Source organism: Stegodyphus dumicola, chromosome 10, assembly GCF_044657685.1.
Source record: "Stegodyphus dumicola isolate Sdum_Otavi_A_Nest chromosome 10, ASM4465768v1".
NCBI classification, from domain to species: domain Eukaryota; kingdom Metazoa; phylum Arthropoda; class Arachnida; order Araneae; family Eresidae; genus Stegodyphus; species Stegodyphus dumicola.
This window is the reverse complement of record NC_140777.1, coordinates 63,859,773-63,880,151: the sequence shown is the minus strand read 5'-3', so window position 1 is coordinate 63,880,151 and position 20,379 is coordinate 63,859,773. Positions and strand designations below refer to the sequence as shown.

Below are 20,379 nucleotides of genomic sequence, written 5' to 3'. Positions count from 1 at the left end.
AATTTTTAACGCTCGCTCGAAAGGTCTCTTTTAAAATTTAATATGGCTTACCAATAGGGATTATTGACAGAGGCAACCCAGGTGGAACAGCGAAACATTTTATACGATATTAGATGACTGAGAACATTATATATCTTCCTGTTTGTTTAAAAACTGACGTGGAACTAGCATGACATGGAGCTAACATAAAGGTGACACGGAATTAACATTTAGACTAACAACAGCATGTTATATGCCTTCTGCATATCGAAAAAGTGAAAAATATGTAATCTAATTCTTTAAAAATATCTAATATTTTTAATTAGATATATCCTGAATTAAATGCATTTTATTTAAATAAATCCGATTCAGGAGTAAAAAATAATGCTCTTAAGAACTGCATCTATTCTTTTTAAGTAGTTGATTTGGTTAATTAATAATAGACAGATTAACTATGAAAGAATAATATCTTACGCTTTTCCGAATGGCAACAGATTCGAATGAAAATTGAAACAACGATAAATCGTGTTTTGCGTTGTAAAAAAAAAAAAAAAAAAAAAAAAAAAAAAAGATTTCCTTGTATGGCCTAAAAAATTATACACATTTTTTTTCTGCTGCACTTCACTTAAGCTTATTTCCTCGAATTATTCTAATTTCACTTACCGATCCTTCAAGGCAAGTTGAAAATGACATCAAAAATTGCAAATCTTGAAATTATATATCCCGATTATTTTTGTCTTACGGGAGTCAAGCTTCTTGTATCTTTATTTTTTCGTAACGAGTATGACCAAATATAAGAACCGGGAGACCGCATTGAAAGTTAGATTTTCTTATTTGTCCAAAACTAATTATTTTCAATAGTCAGAATGGATTGAAGAACGGTCGAAATAAATATTTCCGTTGAAATCTGATACCCGAATTTTTTCGCGGTTACAATGCTTCTTTTACTTCGTACAAGGAAATATATGGAAAGGAAAAAAAAAAAAAAAAGAGAGAGAGAGAAATTCGGCCCGTCATCTGCTTTTAAATCCTGAATTTTCCCTCATGCAATTTGATTTTGAGATCACTGATTTAAAGAATCAATTAGAGCCAATTTTTAAAAGTTTAGGTAGATTTAGATTGTCAACTGTGTCTGGCTGCTTACTCTACTTTATAATTATGTTGTTTGAATTCGTCTAGCACAAAGTTTGTCTTTGCTTTGATTCTCCGAGCGCATTTAGAGAGAAGAAGAAGAGAAAAAAAGGCCTTGCTTATATTGTGATTGTGAATACTTTGGATAGGCCTTGCTTATGCTGTTATTGTGAATACATTCGATTTATTTTACATCTGACTGGAGAGCTTGCTATTTAGTGATGTCACAAAATAGATTTACCCCCTCCCCCCCAAAAAAAGCCAAGCTTTGAAGATTCGGCGCGTATTCCAGAGGTCCGAGGCTCGAGTCCCGGATGAGAGCATTGCACATTTGTTACGTCTCTTTCTTCCAAAATATCCTAATGTCGCAGAGTGGCGCCCGAACTGTAAAAGGTGATGGTTGATGATTCTCCACCACCAGGATTTGGCGATTGGGTCCCCTAATCCTTAGTCGCCCTTTAAAAAGGGGAGTATATAAGGTGTTTCTCCTGCCTTCTTAGCATGCTTTCGTCGTGTAATGATCAGTACACTCGACGCACTGAATATTTCTTCAGTTTCCTGCTTCAAAAAAGAATCTAATGTCTCACAATATATCCTAACAATTCTTATCCGAAATGAGACTTGGGACAGTTAAAAATTGCCAGAACAAAAGATAAACATATTTTGAAACATGTTAGAAGTAGAAGTTATTTCAAAAATGCTACATTCGATTCTGGGCAAGAGCACTGTGTGTTTCCCTTGATACTTTGATTGATGCCCACACGCTTACGAAAAAAAAAAAAAAAAAAATGAAGCATATTTATCAGAACTTTTACACACGTTTGAAGTGTTATTTTTTTTTCAAATTAACAAAAGAAAATCCGTCCAATTTAAATAAGCGCTGGTGAAAATCCACGATGTCCAAAACTTGTTTTATGTGATCGATGTTAGAAAACTGCGTACAGGGATTCCCAGCCTTTTTCTTGCATCGTTCCCTTTTAAAGGAATGGTTTTCTTTATCGACCCCCGTACATTTTAATAATTTTACAAATATAAAAAAATCTTCAAAAACACAGTCGCAGATTCTAATAGTACACAGTTCAATTTTAATGAACTTGATGGCTACTCTGGATACAATGATGCAATTGTTTTTTTAATATTTTCCATAAAATTGATTGACTTAGATTTTGAGTCAAATATATTCAACCTGTTTCTTGTTTTCAGTTCTACTTTTGCATTCTACGAATTTTGTTAATTGTGTTTTCTCGTGTTATCACGTTTTACTTTTTTATATTGCTCTAACTCCATAAAAAATTATATCATTTTAAAAAACATTACTGATTTAAAAAATATATTAGAAAATTTTAGTATTATCTTTTCCCTTATTTATATGATTTCTCTCTTACTATGTAATACAATTTTTTATGAATGAATAATTATATGAATAATTATTTTTTGTAATCAATGGGATTCTGATTATGCCAATCATTTGCTGATTCCAATTCAGCTATCGACTCCCAGTCGACTCCTTGATTATTATTGACCTGCTTTAAAATTTCATCGGCTCGCAGGAGGTCAGTACCATTGGAAACTTCTGTTGTAAGCAAATAAAAGGAATCATTTAAAACAGAGGTGGGCAAAGTGGCCTTTTAATAACCTAATCCAGCCCGTTATGAAATCCTAAGCAACGACATTTTCATCTCTTCCCTACCCAATTCTGTGCGCAAATTAATTGAGATCAGGAGCAAGAATGTTCATCAATTGTTACAACGAATATGCGCATATACTATATGCACGACTATCAGCCTGAATAAATTGAGAATACCAGACATGCTAGCAAACATGTGTACGTTCGAAGAATATAATTCTATTATTTCTAGCAGCTTTATCCCGGATATTCGGAAACAGAAAAATATTTTCAATGCATTTTTTAATATCTTTTGGGGGTAATTGTTTTTAGAGAAGTGCATTCTGAGAACTGAGACTTCCTTTTCTTTAGGCCAAAAGGGCGTTACCCTAGGACTACTAGTCTCGAAACGGCATTTTGCGTCGAATGACTATATACAACTGTATCACTTTTCAAATTGTTGCCGCCAAATATTATCGCCCTGTATTATATTTAGAGAAATTAAATAATGAAGAATCTGCAGGAATGTATGTATGTTTCTCGCCCCGTGAAAAAACAACGGTATGTAGAGACATCAAATTTTCAATATTGCTGTCCTAAACCCAAACATGGACACCTGGAAGACAGAATTTAAAATTTTTTTTATTGTCTATTTTATATTTTGTAAAACTTTAACAAATTTTTGGTTAAAAAACTCAACAGTTTCAAAGCGAGCAGTGTAAGGAATAAAACACTTTTATCTCCAGCGCACGAGACTGTGGATTGGAAATTCTAAACATATGCTATTATAATATAAATATTTTTTAGCCCAAATACTCTCGAAACGTGTATGTATGTGTGAATGAGAAAACCGCCTCTTTGGGCGTAGTAATATAAAATCTGAATTCAGATTTTATTTTTCTTTTGTTTTTCTTTTCTTATTTTTCTTTATGTATTTTTTAAATCTATGATTTGGGATAAAATCCTAGCTTTGGATAAACAATTGCTCGAATATTGGCATATGCAGAGCTTAATTTCTAAAATTTGAGGTATCGGAGTCCTACATAAAGCCGTTAGGAAAAGCAAACAAAAATTTATAAACAGAATAGCTAATAAAATAATTACTGATTAAATAAATAATATAATTGTAGTAAATTTTTTTAACGTAAAGATATAAATAAAAATTTATGAGCTAAATTAATGATAAACAGTTGAATAAAAAAATTGAACTTGTCTTATTTTGAATTTTGGCTAGAATTACAGCGTCACTCGAAAACTAAGGAATAATACAATCAGTTTCTGGCTGAATTCTGGTACACCAATAAAAAAAAATCAAAATAGTTAACCCTTCGGGGACGATGTTTCCGTCTTGTGAACAGCATATTTGACACTCCCCCCCAAAAAAGTACAACTTTCTATTAAAAAATATGTCTGTTTTTCAAAAAATACGTTATATTTTGCTTTTTATTCAAGACGGTAGTACCACTGAAAATTATATTTCTATTCTAAAACAGTGTTGAAATGCATGAATTTCTAAGGCCTAGTAATTTTTGATTTTTCAGAATAGAAAAGCACACCATGAAGAAATATTAGTCATCATTTCAGTTTTTTATGTCTTAGACTTCAAAAAGAAGAATTAACTGAATTGCCAGTAAAAGCAGTTTTTGTCGCTGAAGTACTTACTCTTCCTCCCTCTTGAAAATGTTTTGAGTCTGTCAATCATAATATTGCCTTTTCCCTCTTGAATTTATTTTTGTGTATTTTTTACAAATTACTTTTCCAACTCAATACAAGTTAGTGTAATGGTAACAACTACTTTAAATCATTTATTTTAAATTTAAGTATCTTTTTTTTATATGTGTGATTACAACACACAAGAAGTAATTAAAAACTTCGAGCACTCTCATTAGACTAGGGACGTACAGGTTTGTCATTTTGGCTTCATTGGCGAAACTAAAAAAATCTTGGCGAGAAAGTAATCGCTCAAAAGGCTAAAATCTGGTATGAAGTTTGCATGAAAGTTGAAAGTTTCAATTAATATGCAGCCTTTTTTTTTTCTTTGACTAAAAAATTAAAATAAATTTTCATTGAAATATTTAAAAGTTTTTCTTTTGGTTTCAAAATTACATATTACATAATCTTACATTATGTCTTTAATGATAATTTTTCTGCAGATGATATTAGACATGTTTATATTTTGTTTTCAAAAGTATTGTTTTGTATATACTTACTTATTTTTTTACATATATAGGATTATATGAAATTTATTACTTATGAATTTCAATTTTTGATCTTTGCGAAAAATTGGTCCTAAATTTCTTACTTTATGTCTTTACTGATAATTTTTCAGCAGCTTAAATCGCAAAAATACTAGGCATTATTATATTATTTAAAAAAAAACTGTTTCGTAATTATATATATAATATATTAGAAATTCAACGAAGTTTTAAGAGTACAAATATTTTTTAAATAACAAAATTAGCTGTTATTGAATGAATGTAAACTTTTGTAGTTATTTTGTTATTCTAAATCATTTCTATTTTTATGCTTGTATTTATGTATTCATCATCTTGTATCGTAGTGTGCATCTTTTATTGCACTGATATCAACTATTTCTATCGTATTATGTTAAAATATTGTTTATAGTAAGATTACAAGTAATTATATAATACATTTCTAAGATTATATAGTAAAACAGTAAATTTCAAAATAGCGGGCATGCCTGTCAGAGTGCTTCTCCTATATGCAGTTATGTGCTTTGTGAGTTCTAGATGGGTGGAGTTCTCGTCTTGAGATCATATGATTCCAAACGGAACGGATCATATGATTCCAAACGAAGAATTTTTCAGAAAAATGTAAATATTTTTTTTCGATGAAAATATTTTAATTATGCCAGAATGTTATAAAAAAAGTAACATCTTTTGTGTATATTTAGTTATTTTTTAATATTGCTCCTCAAAGTGTTAAATCATCACTAATGAGATTAGAAAGAATACTGGAAATAGTATGAGAGTATGGAAGGAAATTTAAGCAGTGTAAGCATGGAAACAAGGAAAGAAGAAACAAAACAGAAACACAGACAGTCATGCATTCAGAAGTTATAATTTAAGTTTTTAAGATTGATTTATTACTGAAACAAAATTTTGCGAGACCAGAAAAGTTTTCTTCAGAAATTGTCGTTCCATTGCATAAAAGAACTGCCACACCTGTCTTATTTAGGGCTACAATGCGATTCGCGTATAATTACGATTTATTTCGTAAACTGTACCAGCACCTGGCTCCGGTGGGATGCGGCGCAATTTAAGTTCTGTCCGTGTGTAGAGAGTGTGTATCGCGCAGTGCAAGTTCTTTGATATGCATGATGAAACCGGATAAATGCGGAACAGCCCACACGAAAAAGGAAGGAAATGGGAGGGAGAGCGGCGTGCAGGTGTCAGCGGATGGGCATGTCCTCAGTTTGTTCACTGACCACTTGCCTCTCTGCCGATGTTCCTGCATCACATTTTCTCGGTGATTTATTGAGCTGAATTAAATGTCTGTCCCCGCAGGCTCTACAATGTATGCTTTATTAACATCTGTTTTCAATTTTCAGCCAGCCCTAGTGAGGACACCTTCTTGTTCGGCACTGCCCAACCGACCGACGGTGTCCAATGCAGCTCAAAGTCAAGATCGTGTCCCCCCTCCCAAGCCACCACCTCCGCCCAAATGCAAGACCATGCAACCTCCACCGCCACCACCTCCTCATCAACCGAGGTACACGAAGCCGCCACCGCAAAGTTCGCCTGCGAGACCACCACCACCTAAGGTAAGTTCCGTCATTCTAACGCTCTTATGTTGAATACAGTAAGCGTCTCAAGATCAATTCCTTCCCCCCCCCCGGCCTGCCTCGTAACGATGGTAGCATGTGCTAAGAAAGTTAGTCACCTCACTTCGCCACACACATTATCTTCTTAGCGTGGTTGCATTCTGTGAAGTACGTTTCATTTGCATGATCTGCTACAGTAAGCCAGTGGTAAGCAACATCTCCCAAAGGAACTTTATTCGGCCCGTGAATACATATCAGCTATGTATTTGTTGCAAATATGGTTATGCAATGCCGAGATTTTAATTAGTTGAAATTCGGGTTTATATTATTTTCATTTCCATTAAAAACGAACATGAATAAAGCACCCGAAAACCTAAAAACTTAGCTAATTAATTTACTTATTTAATTCTTACCTGAAAAAAATAAGTAAGTTCGGATACGAATTAATCGCTTTATCTGAGAATACATTTATTTCACATCTGAAAATTAATACGAAAAGAACCCGATTGACTGACGAGTTTTTAGTTTAAACTAAAGTAAGTTATTTAATGATTAAAATTAAATATGTCAGAATAATTTTGAAGAAATGTCAGTCATGGAATTTAATGTTAAGCTATCAGTATATTTGAATTATAAAGTGTAACAAATAAAAATCTCCTCCAGGTACCAATCTTTATACTTCAGAAATAAAATAAACATAAATTGGAATTTTTTCCTTTGCGATATTATTATTGTTAGTTTAAAGTAGCTCTTTGTCCCTTAGGGACAATTGTTTTCGTTTTGGATTTTTGCGTCCAATCACTCTGAATGTCCATTTCCCTTTCCAATCTGTTGCCAACAAATATTATAGCCATGTCAGTGCTTGGGGATCCAACATGAGATGAACGTGATCGTTAGGCTGCCTTCATACGGGTTTCAGTATCTATATATTATAGCCCTGTATTATATTTGAAGAAATTAAATAAGGAATAATCTGCATAAATGTATGTATGTTTCTCGCATTGTGATAAAACAACGGTACCTAGAGCCATCCAATTTTGAATGACGTAATCCTACTGCGAATATGGGCATTTGGAAGCCCAAATTTGAAATATGGAAATTTGTTTTATTATCGATTTCATATTTTGTAAAACTTTAACGAATTTTTGATTAACAAACTCAACGATTTAAAAGCGAGCAATGGCAACACTCTACGTGGGAAAAAAAAAAAAAACCTTTTTATCTCCAGCACGTGGAACTGTGTATCGGAAATTCTAAAGATATGCTCGATTTAAAATTATTTTGCGATATTGCTCTTGAACTGAATTTTATGGTTAAAGTGCGAAGAACATGATATTGAATAAATAAAGGTAACGCACAAAATTTTAAAAATAAGTGCCCCTTTAGACGTAATTTAAAATCTGATTTTTTTTAAATGTCTGTTTTTATAAATAAGCAAAATTTAAAATTTATTTCAAATATTTTTTATTTTGGTAATTTGATTTTTCATTTCATAAAAAGAAATAAATGAATAAAAATAAGTAAATCTGATTCGTCAGCTGTTATCAGATCTTGCAATTGAGCCCATACTAAATACCCAGTTTACTAAAGCTTTACCGTAATAATGAGTTAGTTACTATAAATTTTAGGCATATGCGAAAGTAGCAATGTTATTGGGATTGTCTTAAATAGAGTTTAAAATTATTTACAAATAATTTCGTCACAGATATGATATTTATTATTTATATATATGATATTATTAAAATTCTCTATATTTGTTTACCATAGCGACACTCTTGCGCTAGGTTCACTTAGCAGCGTTATATCTCATTCATTTTATAACTGATAATGCACAGAATTTATATTGTTTGAAGAATTATTTAATCATTGCCACATGTTCTATTCAAATACTATAATAAATCTAAAACGACGTATAAAAGAATTAAGGAAACAACAACAACAAAAAAAAGAAAAAAAGAAAAGAAAAGAAAAGAAAAAGAAGCAGTTTTTTACAGGCGTTTCAGTATTTCTCATTCAATTAATTCATTTCTTACTTTGCGACAAGGCAAAAATACATAAAAACTCAAAAAATCTATATTTAAAATTACGAAGTAAATCTTAAACACTTATTTCCTCGAATAAATTCCAGAATGGATAAGCAGATTCCAGATTAGCAACAAATCCACTATTCTGCTAAGTTTCAAATGTAAACAAATATAGCTGCTGTGGTAAAAATAATTAGGCTTAGCCGCACTGAAACAACTTTTAAACTGTTCATAATTCTACAAATATTGCATGCAGATTTACTAAAGGCATAAAAATCTTAACCGGGAGATATGAACAACATAATTCAATCAATCATTTTTAAAGCAACAAATGCACAGTTCAGAAACATATAGCTATAAACTGACTGAGATCACTGAGACGAGTAACAGAGTGGATATATTGTAGAGATATTATTTTAATATGGAAAAGCCGGAGAGATAAAAAAGTAGCAACCACCTTTGCCGGGAATCGAACCACGGACCTCTAGAATACCGGGCCAGTGTGCAGAACCACTACACCACGAAGGTACGCCAGGAAAGCGGGAGAAATACCTTATATACTCCCCTTTCTTAAAAGGCGACTGGGGTTTTTAGGGGACCCTATCGCCAAATCCTGGGTGTGGAGAATCCTCATCCAACATCCTTTTAATTCGAGAGCCACTGTAGAGAAATTAAGTTAATTGGAAAAGCCAGAGAAATGAAAAATTAGCAAACGCCTTTCCCGGGGGAATCGAACCATGGACCTCTGGAATACCGGGCCAGCGTGCAGAACCACAGCACCACGAAGGCACGCTAGGGAAGCGGAAGTTTGGTTTGGTTTGGTTTATGGCGAAGCACACTAGGGCTATCTGTCTAAGGAGGGATGCCTTCGTGGAGGACTTTCTAAGGGAAACTGGCTCGTATACACGTTACACATGGGGAAAACCACGAAAACGCCCATGCAGCCAGCCCAGTCGCGGGATTCGAACCTCAGACCGAACTACCAGTGTTCAGCGACTTTACCGCTCGGACGCTGGTGGGAGCAGGAAAGCAGGAGAAATACCTTACAATATATTTATAACATATATTTATATACTTTTGGTGCGGCCAATTGCAACCAAAAAGGGTGTGTGTGCACATCTACGTGTTATAGCTGTCCCACGTACAAAATACGTACGTACAGATACCACGAAAATAACTCTTCTGAATCTATTTTAAATCAGCTTTATAATTTTTTGGGGGAAAAAGAGTCCTTCATTCTGTCCTTACGTACAGATGTCACGCAAAAACATCGTTAAATTACATTCGATAGTGGTCAAAATTTTCGTTGAAATATGATACCCGAAATTTTTCGCGATTACAATACTTCCTTTTAACGTCGTACAAGGAAGTAAAAATAATATTTTTATGTTATTTTATCGTGTTATACATGAATCGTATTATTAAATATTTATTCTCTTCCAAAATATTTTAATAGTTCCCCCGAAGTTTAATTTTTTTACTATTTTGCCTAAATTTAGAATCATATTATTTTAGTCTAAAAGCAGCAGTGTATTTGAGAGGGGTTGTGATTACTAAAGAAGATTTGTGAACTGAAATAAAATTCCAATCATGTGCATGCCCAAAAGTTGGAAGAAATCAGAACGCAAAAACCTGCATTTTCGCTTTAAAATGTTTTTTTATCTAATTTAGACGGTTATTCTCATATTAGGCGACATAAATATATGTCACTTAATGTAATCGCAGTTAATGCTATCATTTGAATATTGATATCGAATTACTGATGCCTTGTATCGATTTGTGATGTTCTTTTGTATACGAAAACATGGGAAATACACCGCTTATTGTGATGAAAAATTCGGTTACTAGGATAAAAATATTAGAGATTAAAATTTTTCGTCACCGAATAAGCTTAAAATGCTTTATCAAAATTACCAAATTGCGCAGAAATGTAGGCAAATAAAAAATTAAATCGCCAAACACATTAATTTCGATTTTAGTCAAATATTCAAAATTTGGAAAAAATAAAAGAATGGAAAAACTTAGTTTGATACGGATTGTGAATAACTTTAACGATTTTGAGGGTATCCAACACAGGCCCCTCTTCTCCAGGAGCAAAAAGAAGGGAAAAAAAGGTGTCTGCAGAATTTTTTCCGCCTCAAAATCCCTACACCAAACTCAGGTTGCTTTTTTCCTAAATTTAAATCTTAATATTAGCAAGTTCTCTTCTAATGAGGAATGTCCTCCGAGTATTAAGATTAGGGGTACAGCATCGCTTAAATAATTTCCAGAAACGTTATAAACCGTTCATAAGAGAACTTTTGCATAAAAACACTACGGACAGTTTATAAATAAACTTTTGGTTGTACTTAATTAAAATGCTGTAAAAATATTTCTTTATATGTTTCTAGTTACATTTATATTAAATTAGTTAAATTCGATTTCTATTTTGAAGGGCTTTTTTTACTTCTATGAAATAAAGGAAGTATTGTAATTGCGAAACATTTCGGTTATTAGATCTCAAAGGAAACATCCATTTTAACAGTTCCCGAATACAGTTTGACTATTTTTTTTTTTTTTTTTTTTTTTTTTTTTTTTTTTGCCTGACGACTGTACACACGGATAGAATAAAGGATTCTTTATTCCAAACTGGATAGTAAAATAGATTGAAAATGGATTTTTTTTCGTGACGTATGTATCCCATATAATTCAAAAACGATTAGCAACGGAACGTTGAAATTTTGTGTATAGAATTGCTATAACAGTAAGTTGTGCACCTCCTTTTTACTTCCTTGTACGAAGTAAAAAGGAAGTATTGTAATCGCGAAAAGTTTCAGGCAGCATATTTCAAAGAAAATATCCATTTTGACCGCTATCGAATGCAATTTAACGATGTTTTTGCGTGATATCTGTACGTAAGGACAGAATAAAAGACTCGTTTCCTCCAAAAAAATTATAAAACTGCTTTAAAATTAATTCTGAAGAGAATTTTTCGTGGCGTCTGCACGAACGTATATACGTACGTGCTTACGTACGTATCTCACATAACTCAAAAACGAGTAGCCTCAGAACGTTGAAATTTTGTATATAGGACTGCTATAACATGTTGATGTGCACCTCATATTTTGGTTGCAATTGGCCGCACCAAACGTATATAAATACTATATTTATATATATCTATATATCCATTTTATTACTCGGCATAGTAATCTCAGTTTCTTTACTCTTATATGTTTGTAAATTGTACATTTTTTGCTTTAAAAATGATTGAATTATGTTGTTCTTATCTTCCGGTTAAGGTTTTATGCCTTTCGTAATTCTGGAAGCAATATTTGTACAATTATCAACAATTTAAAAGCTGTTTAAGTGCGGTTAAGTTTTAAATAACATGGCGGACATATTTATTTACATTTGAAACAGCAGAATTGTAGATTTGCTGCCAATCTAGAGAGACTAAGCTTCGCAACAACAAAAATAACGCCTTCATTTATTATTGCGAATTAAATCATGCTTAATCCATTCTGGAACTTTTTCGAGGAAATAAGTGTTTAAGATTTACTTAATTTTTAATAATTAGTAATTTAATTTTTAATACAGATATTTTGAGCTTTTATGTATTTTTGTCCTGTCGCGAAGTGAAAACTGAATTAATTGAATGGGAAATACTCAATCGTTTGTGAAAAACTGTTTCTTTTTTGTTTTGTTTGCTTAATTTCTTTTTTACATCGTTGTAGCTTTATTATAGTATTTGAAAAGAACATGTGGCAACGATTAGATAATTCTTTAAATGATATACATTTTGTGCATTCTGAGCTATAATATGAATGAAATATAATACTGTTAAGTGAACCTAGTGCCAGAGTGGTGTCGCAATGTTAAACAAATAGAGTGAATTTTAAAGAATGCCTTTATTCTATTGTGGTTTATGCGCTGTCGGCGAAGTAGATTTAATTAAATCCAATAAGTTTAAAAGAAATGCAAGAAACAAATGCGTATAATTTAATATTCCGTACAAGGAAGTCATGTGGTGTACACATCAGATTTTTTTTATTGCAATTGGCAGAACCAAATATGTATATATATATATATATATGTCATAATAAAAGCAAAGGAAATGACGGAACACTGTAGGTCGGTGATCTAAAGATCCATACTGAAGAAGAATTTTAATTGCGTAGTATTTAAAGAACTTGGCAGTCGAGGCAGTTTTAATTCCATTTTTATTTCCAATTGATATTTGTGGCCACAATCACTTGGCACTCTAGTCGTGCCTTTCCACAGAAGATTTACATTTTTGATATTGTTGAGATAGAAAGCAAGCCAGCGAAATTACATCTTAGCAGAGTAGAGGGCAAAAGCTGAAGTGCGTAGTTAGGCAAGATGGAGGCACGCGAAGAGAAAAGTTTTGGTTTACAAGGACAGTTTCAGTTCCCCATGATTACGTCATCAGAGCTGCGCCGATCATATATATCTTACATATATATATATATATAAGATAAAAAATATGTGAATCAAAATTATAATTTAAACTAACGGTAACCCTTTAATTTCTCCTTCTCTATTCTAAAAATCGTAATAACTTCTCTGGATTGCGTCATTTCTAGATCATTCCATTTAGTATGGCCTGCGCAGCGCAAAGCTGATGACGTAACAATGGGAAACGGAAACTTTTTAACTTAAACCAAAACTTTTCTCTTCGTGTGCTTCCATCTTGCGTAACTACGCACTTCAGCCTCGCACTTTACCCTGCTAGTATGTAATTTCGCTGTCTTGCTTGCTATTGGAATAATATCAAAAATACAAATGTTCTCTGAATAGGCACGACTGCCAAATGAATTGTGGCCACAAACGTCAACTAGAAAATAAAAATGGAATTAAAACTGCCTTGAATGCCCAGTTTTAAGATATTACGAAGTGAACATATTAGCAAACTACGCAATCGGAATGCATCCTTTTCAATATGGATCTACGTATGCGTCAACACTGTTCCGTCTTTTCCTTGCTATTATTACATATATACATACATATCTATATAAAGACATAAAGTAAGAAATTCAGGATTAATTTTTCACAAAGACCAAAAATTGAAATTCATAAGTAATAAATTTCAAATAATCCTATAAATGCAATAAACAATTTAAAAAATATTGAAAACCAAAACTCTTTAAACAAGCAATACCCCAATTCAAAAAATCAATGAAATTTAAAGATAAACGAACATAATAGAAGAGGAATTCATTCAACTTCAATGACACATCGTCAGGAGGAGGAACACTGAAATCAATTAAAATTTCTCTTTCAGAAAAATCCTTGCTTTTCTGTATGCAGAATTAGCCGATGAACCCTTTCAATGTATTTTAATTATAATAGTTCACGCGAAAATTCTGGTCCCTCCCCAAAGCAAGGAAAAAACAAAGTTAATTCTAATTATCATCTTGTACCTTAAATAACTTTATTTAAAGAATGGAAAATGTAACTGAAAAAATAAAATATTTCAGTGATAAATTCAAATCAAAATTTTACCTTTAAACAAATAGCACATAACCCAAAGAACTTAAAACGTAATGAAATTATAAAATTTTAATGAAAAGACTTAATTAAAACTCACAAGAAGTAATTAAAACCTTCGAGCACTTTTATTTAGAATACAGTCAAAGTTATGAATAAGATAGTTACGATAGTGACATATAGGTTTGCCATTTTGGCTGTATTGGCGAAACTAAAATACCTTGGCAAGAAAGTAATCGCTCAAAAGGCTAAAAATTGGAACAAAAGATGGAATTTTGAAGCCAAAAGAAAAAATTTTTAATACTTCTATGAAAGTTTTAATTTTGACAAAGAAAAAGATTACTTTAGTAATTAAAATGAAATTTAAGTAAATTCTGACTCTTTTATATACACCCACCGCCCTTACCCGGCCTTTATTTTCACAACTGTTAATCGTAGACATATAATAACAATTACAGAAGTGTTTTAAACGACGAAAATATTCATGTTTTGGAAATATCAAATTTTAAAAAATTAATTTTGAACAAATAACGAAATTTAACTTTTTGTACGGTCTCCCAGTTCCTCTACTTATGTTTGGGAAAGTTTTATACTCGTTATGAAAAAATGAAAATGTAAGAAGTTTGACTCTCATACGGCAAAATTTGATCGGGATATTTAATTTCAAGATTTGCAGTTTTTGATGTCATTCCAACTTGGCTTGAGGAATCGGTTAATTAAGTTAGACTAATTCGAAGAAATAACCCTAAATGAAGAGCAGCAAAAAATATGTACAATTCAATACGCTGTACAAGAACGTCATGTGGTGTCCACATCATACTTTTTGTTCATCGTTTAAGTTATCACTTGATTAATGTTATTTAAACAGCCGTAGACAAACATGATCATCTTTAGCGGCGCCTATTGTAGGTAGATTTTACAGTCGGACTTGTACGTATGTTTGCAGTCTGGCTGAATCAATCAAACTAAAATGCGGCGAACAAGAAAAACCAACAAAATTTTACTTCTCTATTTACATTCGGAATTATTTTACTGTGCAAAGGTTAGTGAAAAATTCTTTCCCTTTTAGATTCCTGATATGAAGTTTAGTGGTCAAACCAGTGGTTATTCGAAAGAAGAACATCAGACGAAACTGGACAAAGACTACGCAAATCTGGGTAAGAGAAATATTATGCTTCTTTTATTAATTAGCATAAGGATTCCCAATATTTTTTTTCATTCACCCCATTCAAAAGAATAGTTTTCTTCATGGAACACCCCTTACATTTTTCTTTATATTTCTCTTTAATCATAATATAACACAAATAATTTAAAAGTAACAATTACGAATAACAGTAAGAATATTGCTACATGCGTAGGGGTTCATAATGAACTGAATGCACTCAGAATCGATGAAAGCCTGATGAAATTTATTTTTCCAAAAACATTTCTGGAATTTTTCACATAAAAATATTCTTACTGCTTTTCTCGGTATGATAGGGCACAATCAGTTGTTGCCACTTGAAACTACTCTGAACGTTGAACACAATGCAATGTAAAGGACATCTAAAAAGCGAAACTGTGATCTATCAATACTCCTAACTCAAATGAAAACTATTTTTCTGTCCGGTATTATATAGTTTTCTCCTGTCATCGAGAAATTTGAATATCTTTGACTTCTCCAAACTGCTGGAAGGCATACTCAGTTACAGTTACATAGGGCTGGATATAGTTACAGCTACACGGAGTTCGGACAAAATTGTCACCAAATGTTCACGAAGCTTGGCGACTTTTGGCGATTTTTCGTTAAATCTGGGAACAAAGATTAGTCACCAAGACCATTTCCAGCTTGGCGCTATCTCGTCAGTTTGACTCATCGAGTATAATCAAATACTCCGTGTTAAATTATACTCCATGGTATGATTATACAGCCATTTACCTCAATGTTAAGTGAAGTTGAGACGTTTTCTTTTTAAATTCTACCGTTATAATATCTCTTCGGTTAATGATTGATGTGGAATTCCATTTATTATTTGTAAATATTATTGCTGCACGTGGTAGGGATCTTCTCATGTTACGATTTGCTGAAACACTTTCCACGACTGGGGAATTCTTATTTGACCATTATTACAGTAAGGTTCTTGAAGGCATATAAAGTCTGTTGGATGAAGGGAGATGTGTTAAACTAATTGGTCCATGGCTGTTTTAGCTTTTTTAAGATTCGTTTATATAAATGTTATAGGATTGGTATTGTTAGTGACTTTCACTATTGCTGTCTTTAATACTGAATTTTGTGATTATAGCATTTCACTGTTGAAGTTACTTGGCACTGAATTATAATGCTGTTTAGTTGTAAGGACTTCCTTATGCATGCTGTAATCTGTTGCGGCTCTTTTCTAATCTGTCTGTGGTAAAGGCGGCAAATGCGTAGGCTGTATGCATCGTATTTAAGCTTGCCTCGTTCGCAGTGTTGTAGAGCTTACAGTTTACACATTCTGGGATGTCAGCTCTGCACTTCATAATGGCGTGGTGCTCACCACAAAAAGCACAATACCTTCTATATTTTCACATGAGGTGTGAATGTTCGAAATATTGACATTGATTGCATCGTCTAAAGCCGTAGAACTCTGCTAAGGGACGTATGGTCCAGTTGAAGTTAGTACCCTCTTTTCTATACATGCAATTGAGGATGGCAGAGGAACACTCGGAGATCCATTTTTTAGTGATGGTGAGCCTTCCCTTTATTTTGAAGAGAGGGGGTATATCCTCTTTCTCTGCAACTGATCAACTAGTCCTGTAACTAGTAGTTCCTATGGAGGGAGAAGGTGTTATATGCTACGTAGTTGATTGAGATCTTTGATTTCCTTTACTTCGGTATTTTAATTTCGATTAAATTTTTGTTCAATTCTCAGAATTGCTTTTCGCAATATCTGAGCAGATCTTTTATATACAATTTTTTTTTTATTTCGGCAAGAGATCTTTTATTTATTTTTCAAATTTTATTAGTATGTTATGGGTTGTAAAACTCAGTGAATTAAAAGCACTTTAATGTTCTTAATTTTCTTAGCAATATAAAACCTTATTCTACAGAGGGTGTGTTTAAATATTCTTAGAGCGATTTCTTGAACATTTAATTAAGGTTTAAAATGTAAAGAATTTTTTTTATGTTTTATTTGATTTTTTTCCCCCTGGAATCGTGATTTTCATGATAGAAGGACTTTTCATAAATTTTCCAGGGGTATTCATTTCCATTACTTTCCAGAGTCCATCAATCATAGTCGATTTGTCCTTAGAAAAAGCATTTTTAAGGCACGATAGTCCACGGGTAAAAAGTCAAGGAAATTTGCAGGAATATGTTGAAAAGATTTATATGCAATACTCGTATCACGCTTCATTTTTTCAAGAAATGAGTTACGTTTCTAAGTACAACTTCTTGCTTTGTCATGATGAAGTTTCATTCTTTAAAATTCATTGGAATAAAAAAATGAAATTCCTTCAATATTTACAGACGAAATGTTAAGATACAGTACATTTACAGAAGTATTTCATTATATTTACAAAAGCTAAATTCTTGCTTCATCAACGGCCATAATATAATGTATTTATATTTATCTCCGGATAATTAGTTTTCAGACGGGATTCTACAAATTCTCCAGCGTAAAGCCACATGTCTCGGTTAAAGATGGCGAACATTATGATTTTTAATTTTTTAAGCTGTTAAGTTCAGTTTATTATTTTATTTATTGTTCCTACAGATGTATTCTTATAGATGTATAGAAGACTTATGCTACGTAGCAAAAGACTTATGCTACGCAAATGATTTCTTTGTCGGCAATTTACCAACAATTTAATGAAACATTAGAAATAATGCGTACATTTTTCGCGTATTCGTTTGGAGCCTTCTTTCCGTGTACAAGTAATGCTTGACGACTTTTCCTTTTCCGAATAATAATGCCATTCATTTTGCATTTAGAAATTTCAACAGCATGCATTTCACAACGTCTTGAATTATGGAATAGCGATATTTCTCTTCGAAAAGCGCGAAAAAAAAAAAAAGCTCTTCAATCCACAGCCTGTTTAAATGCGACATTTTGATAAAAGAATAGATTTAAAACAAGCAGACGCTATATCTTATTTCAAACAATAAGCCAGAAATTATTCTTTCTAAACATTTTTTTAATAGAAATCATTCTAAAAATGTGATAATATCGTCTGTACGTAGGAAAGGGAGGTCATGTTTTCAGCGTGTTAAAAGCGCGAAATTTTCAATTTTGGATTCTCGAATCTTAAGATTAGGATTCTCGAATCTTAAGATGCGTAGTGTTTTTCGAATTCGAATGTTGAAATTCCGAAAAGTGCTACCTGTAAGAAATGTTTCTGTGGTGACATCAGGTTTTTTTTAATTATTATTATTATTAACTGTGCTTAAAATAATCAAGGGAATCCGTATTTCTTTGCAGGCGATATTCGTTCGCTGCTAACCCCCAAAAAGCCCCAACGTCCATCAGCCTTCTCTGTGAATAGAGACAGCGAGATGGAACAGAAGACTGAAGAAATTTACGAAACCTTGCAAGTGGCGGAGGAAGAAGATCACTACACATACCTAGACGAATCGGAGGTAAGCAGATTTTCGATTACCTGGCTAAGAAATCTTCCTTACTGTGATATCGCATATAATTATTTGCTTTGTAAAAGAGGGATACAGTTAAGTCTACGACTTACGTAAATTCGCAGTTACATAAGCCTTTTCAAACTAAAACCTACCATTTAAAACTAAGGACTCCGTATATGGGATCTTTTAAATCCACTTTAAAGGATGCTTACAAAAATCATCACCATCAATTGACATACATTTAACTGTGGAAGTATCAGAAGTAAAATTGCGAAAATTAAAGAATGCAAATTCGATCTCTTTAACATATACCAAATGAAAGAGAAAAACTAAAAGTACTATTTATAACAGTATATGTGTTGATGAATGAAATTATCACATTATATGTGTTGATAAATGCATGAAACGCCGTCTTTCTATAGAATGCTAGGGTATTTTATAGCATGACCGACTTTTTTAGGTATCAAGTATGCAAGTATAATTTTATGAATTTTGTATACTAGCAAATAATTTTAGTGAAATTATATGTAATTTGTAGTATCTCTTGTATAAGTAGTAGGAAAAAACTGAGAAAGCTAAGCATCGCCGGTAGAAGTAGGGGTAGTGGGGTAAGTCCATTTAATACGAGGTAAATGGTGCCGAGATAAGGCAAAGCTACCGATGGTTTTGGCGATTAATTTCACCTATTTGGCGCGAAATTTACTTTTGCATTAATCGTAAGAGCTCTTTTGTTTGAAATTATCACTATCTCGAGCGCATACCTTCAAATAACAATACTTGAACTTTCATTTCGATTGGTTAAGCGGATAGGCCGCTAGGGGTTTATATATCGGGGACTTTTCTTTATGTATATATATGCCCTGTACATGTGCATACATATATATATGTATATTCATTTAGACTTTAAAATTACCTTCTGGTAAAATAAAATCAGTAGATACGATCATATATCTCAGAAACGAATGGAGGAGAAGTGCAGCGAGTGTTGCTATCACGGCAAATAGTTAATTCAGCTTCCACGCATCCTCGCGCAGAGCAGATTCTCAGAATAATGGTTTTTGGCAATATCAGAGCAAGAGATCTTTTATATACGCATTTTATCCCGTGCAAGCATTTTCTGAGGAGCTCAGGGTTTCCGGAGTCGCTAAATATTGGCTTGATGACCTTCCATTATTGAAAGAATAACATGTGTGTGCCTGATGTGGTCATACGTTTCGCCTTTTGCTTGGGCACGATGAAACCCACACCGGCATTCAAACCCAACTAAACAGAGTCAGTGATTTAGATTTTCACTTCTCGACAGCAGATGAAAATACGTAGCCTAAATAGCTTGCTGCATGTTTTAAAGGGATCCTAGATTTCTTTTAATGGCGACTGCCAATAAAGCCTAAAATAAAGCCATAAAATGTCTGGATCTCATAATAATATTGGCAGTTAGCCTATTTTTAGTCCCTAATGACTATCCATCACTAAGATTTTCTCCAGAGTCTATGTAAGCACCTTTCTATTATTTTCTGAATGTGCCCAATGCATTATAATTTTTCAATATCCATATTATTCTCGTAAACTTTCGATGACACTACAGTTTTGAATGCTTTTGAATCACCAAGATGTTTGACATATTGAGCAGCGTACAATATTTGAGATCGGCTGAAAATGTTTTGACACTAATGACCTCCATTCCCCCACTTGCTTCTGTAATTAGCAGTGCATGTATTTAAGTCAAGTGACTGATTTTTTGGGAGGACTTACAAAATTTAGACATAATTGCTGTGTC

At 32.8% G+C, this 20,379-nt stretch overlaps 1 protein-coding gene across 3 annotated transcripts in view; it reads left to right on the top strand.

The window, feature by feature from the left end:
* LOC118189053 (uncharacterized) overlaps positions 1–20,379 on the top strand; it is a 230,213-nt gene that overhangs the window by 191,651 nt on the left and 18,183 nt on the right. For all 3 annotated transcript variants that reach the window (XM_085825004.1, XM_085825003.1, XM_085825005.1), the window contains exons 5-7: positions 6,288–6,500; positions 15,081–15,168; positions 18,451–18,608. In XM_085825004.1, coding sequence (XP_085681130.1) covers positions 6,288–6,500; positions 15,081–15,168; positions 18,451–18,608 — 459 coding nt within the window. The remainder of the gene's footprint in view (positions 1–6,287; positions 6,501–15,080; positions 15,169–18,450; positions 18,609–20,379) is intronic.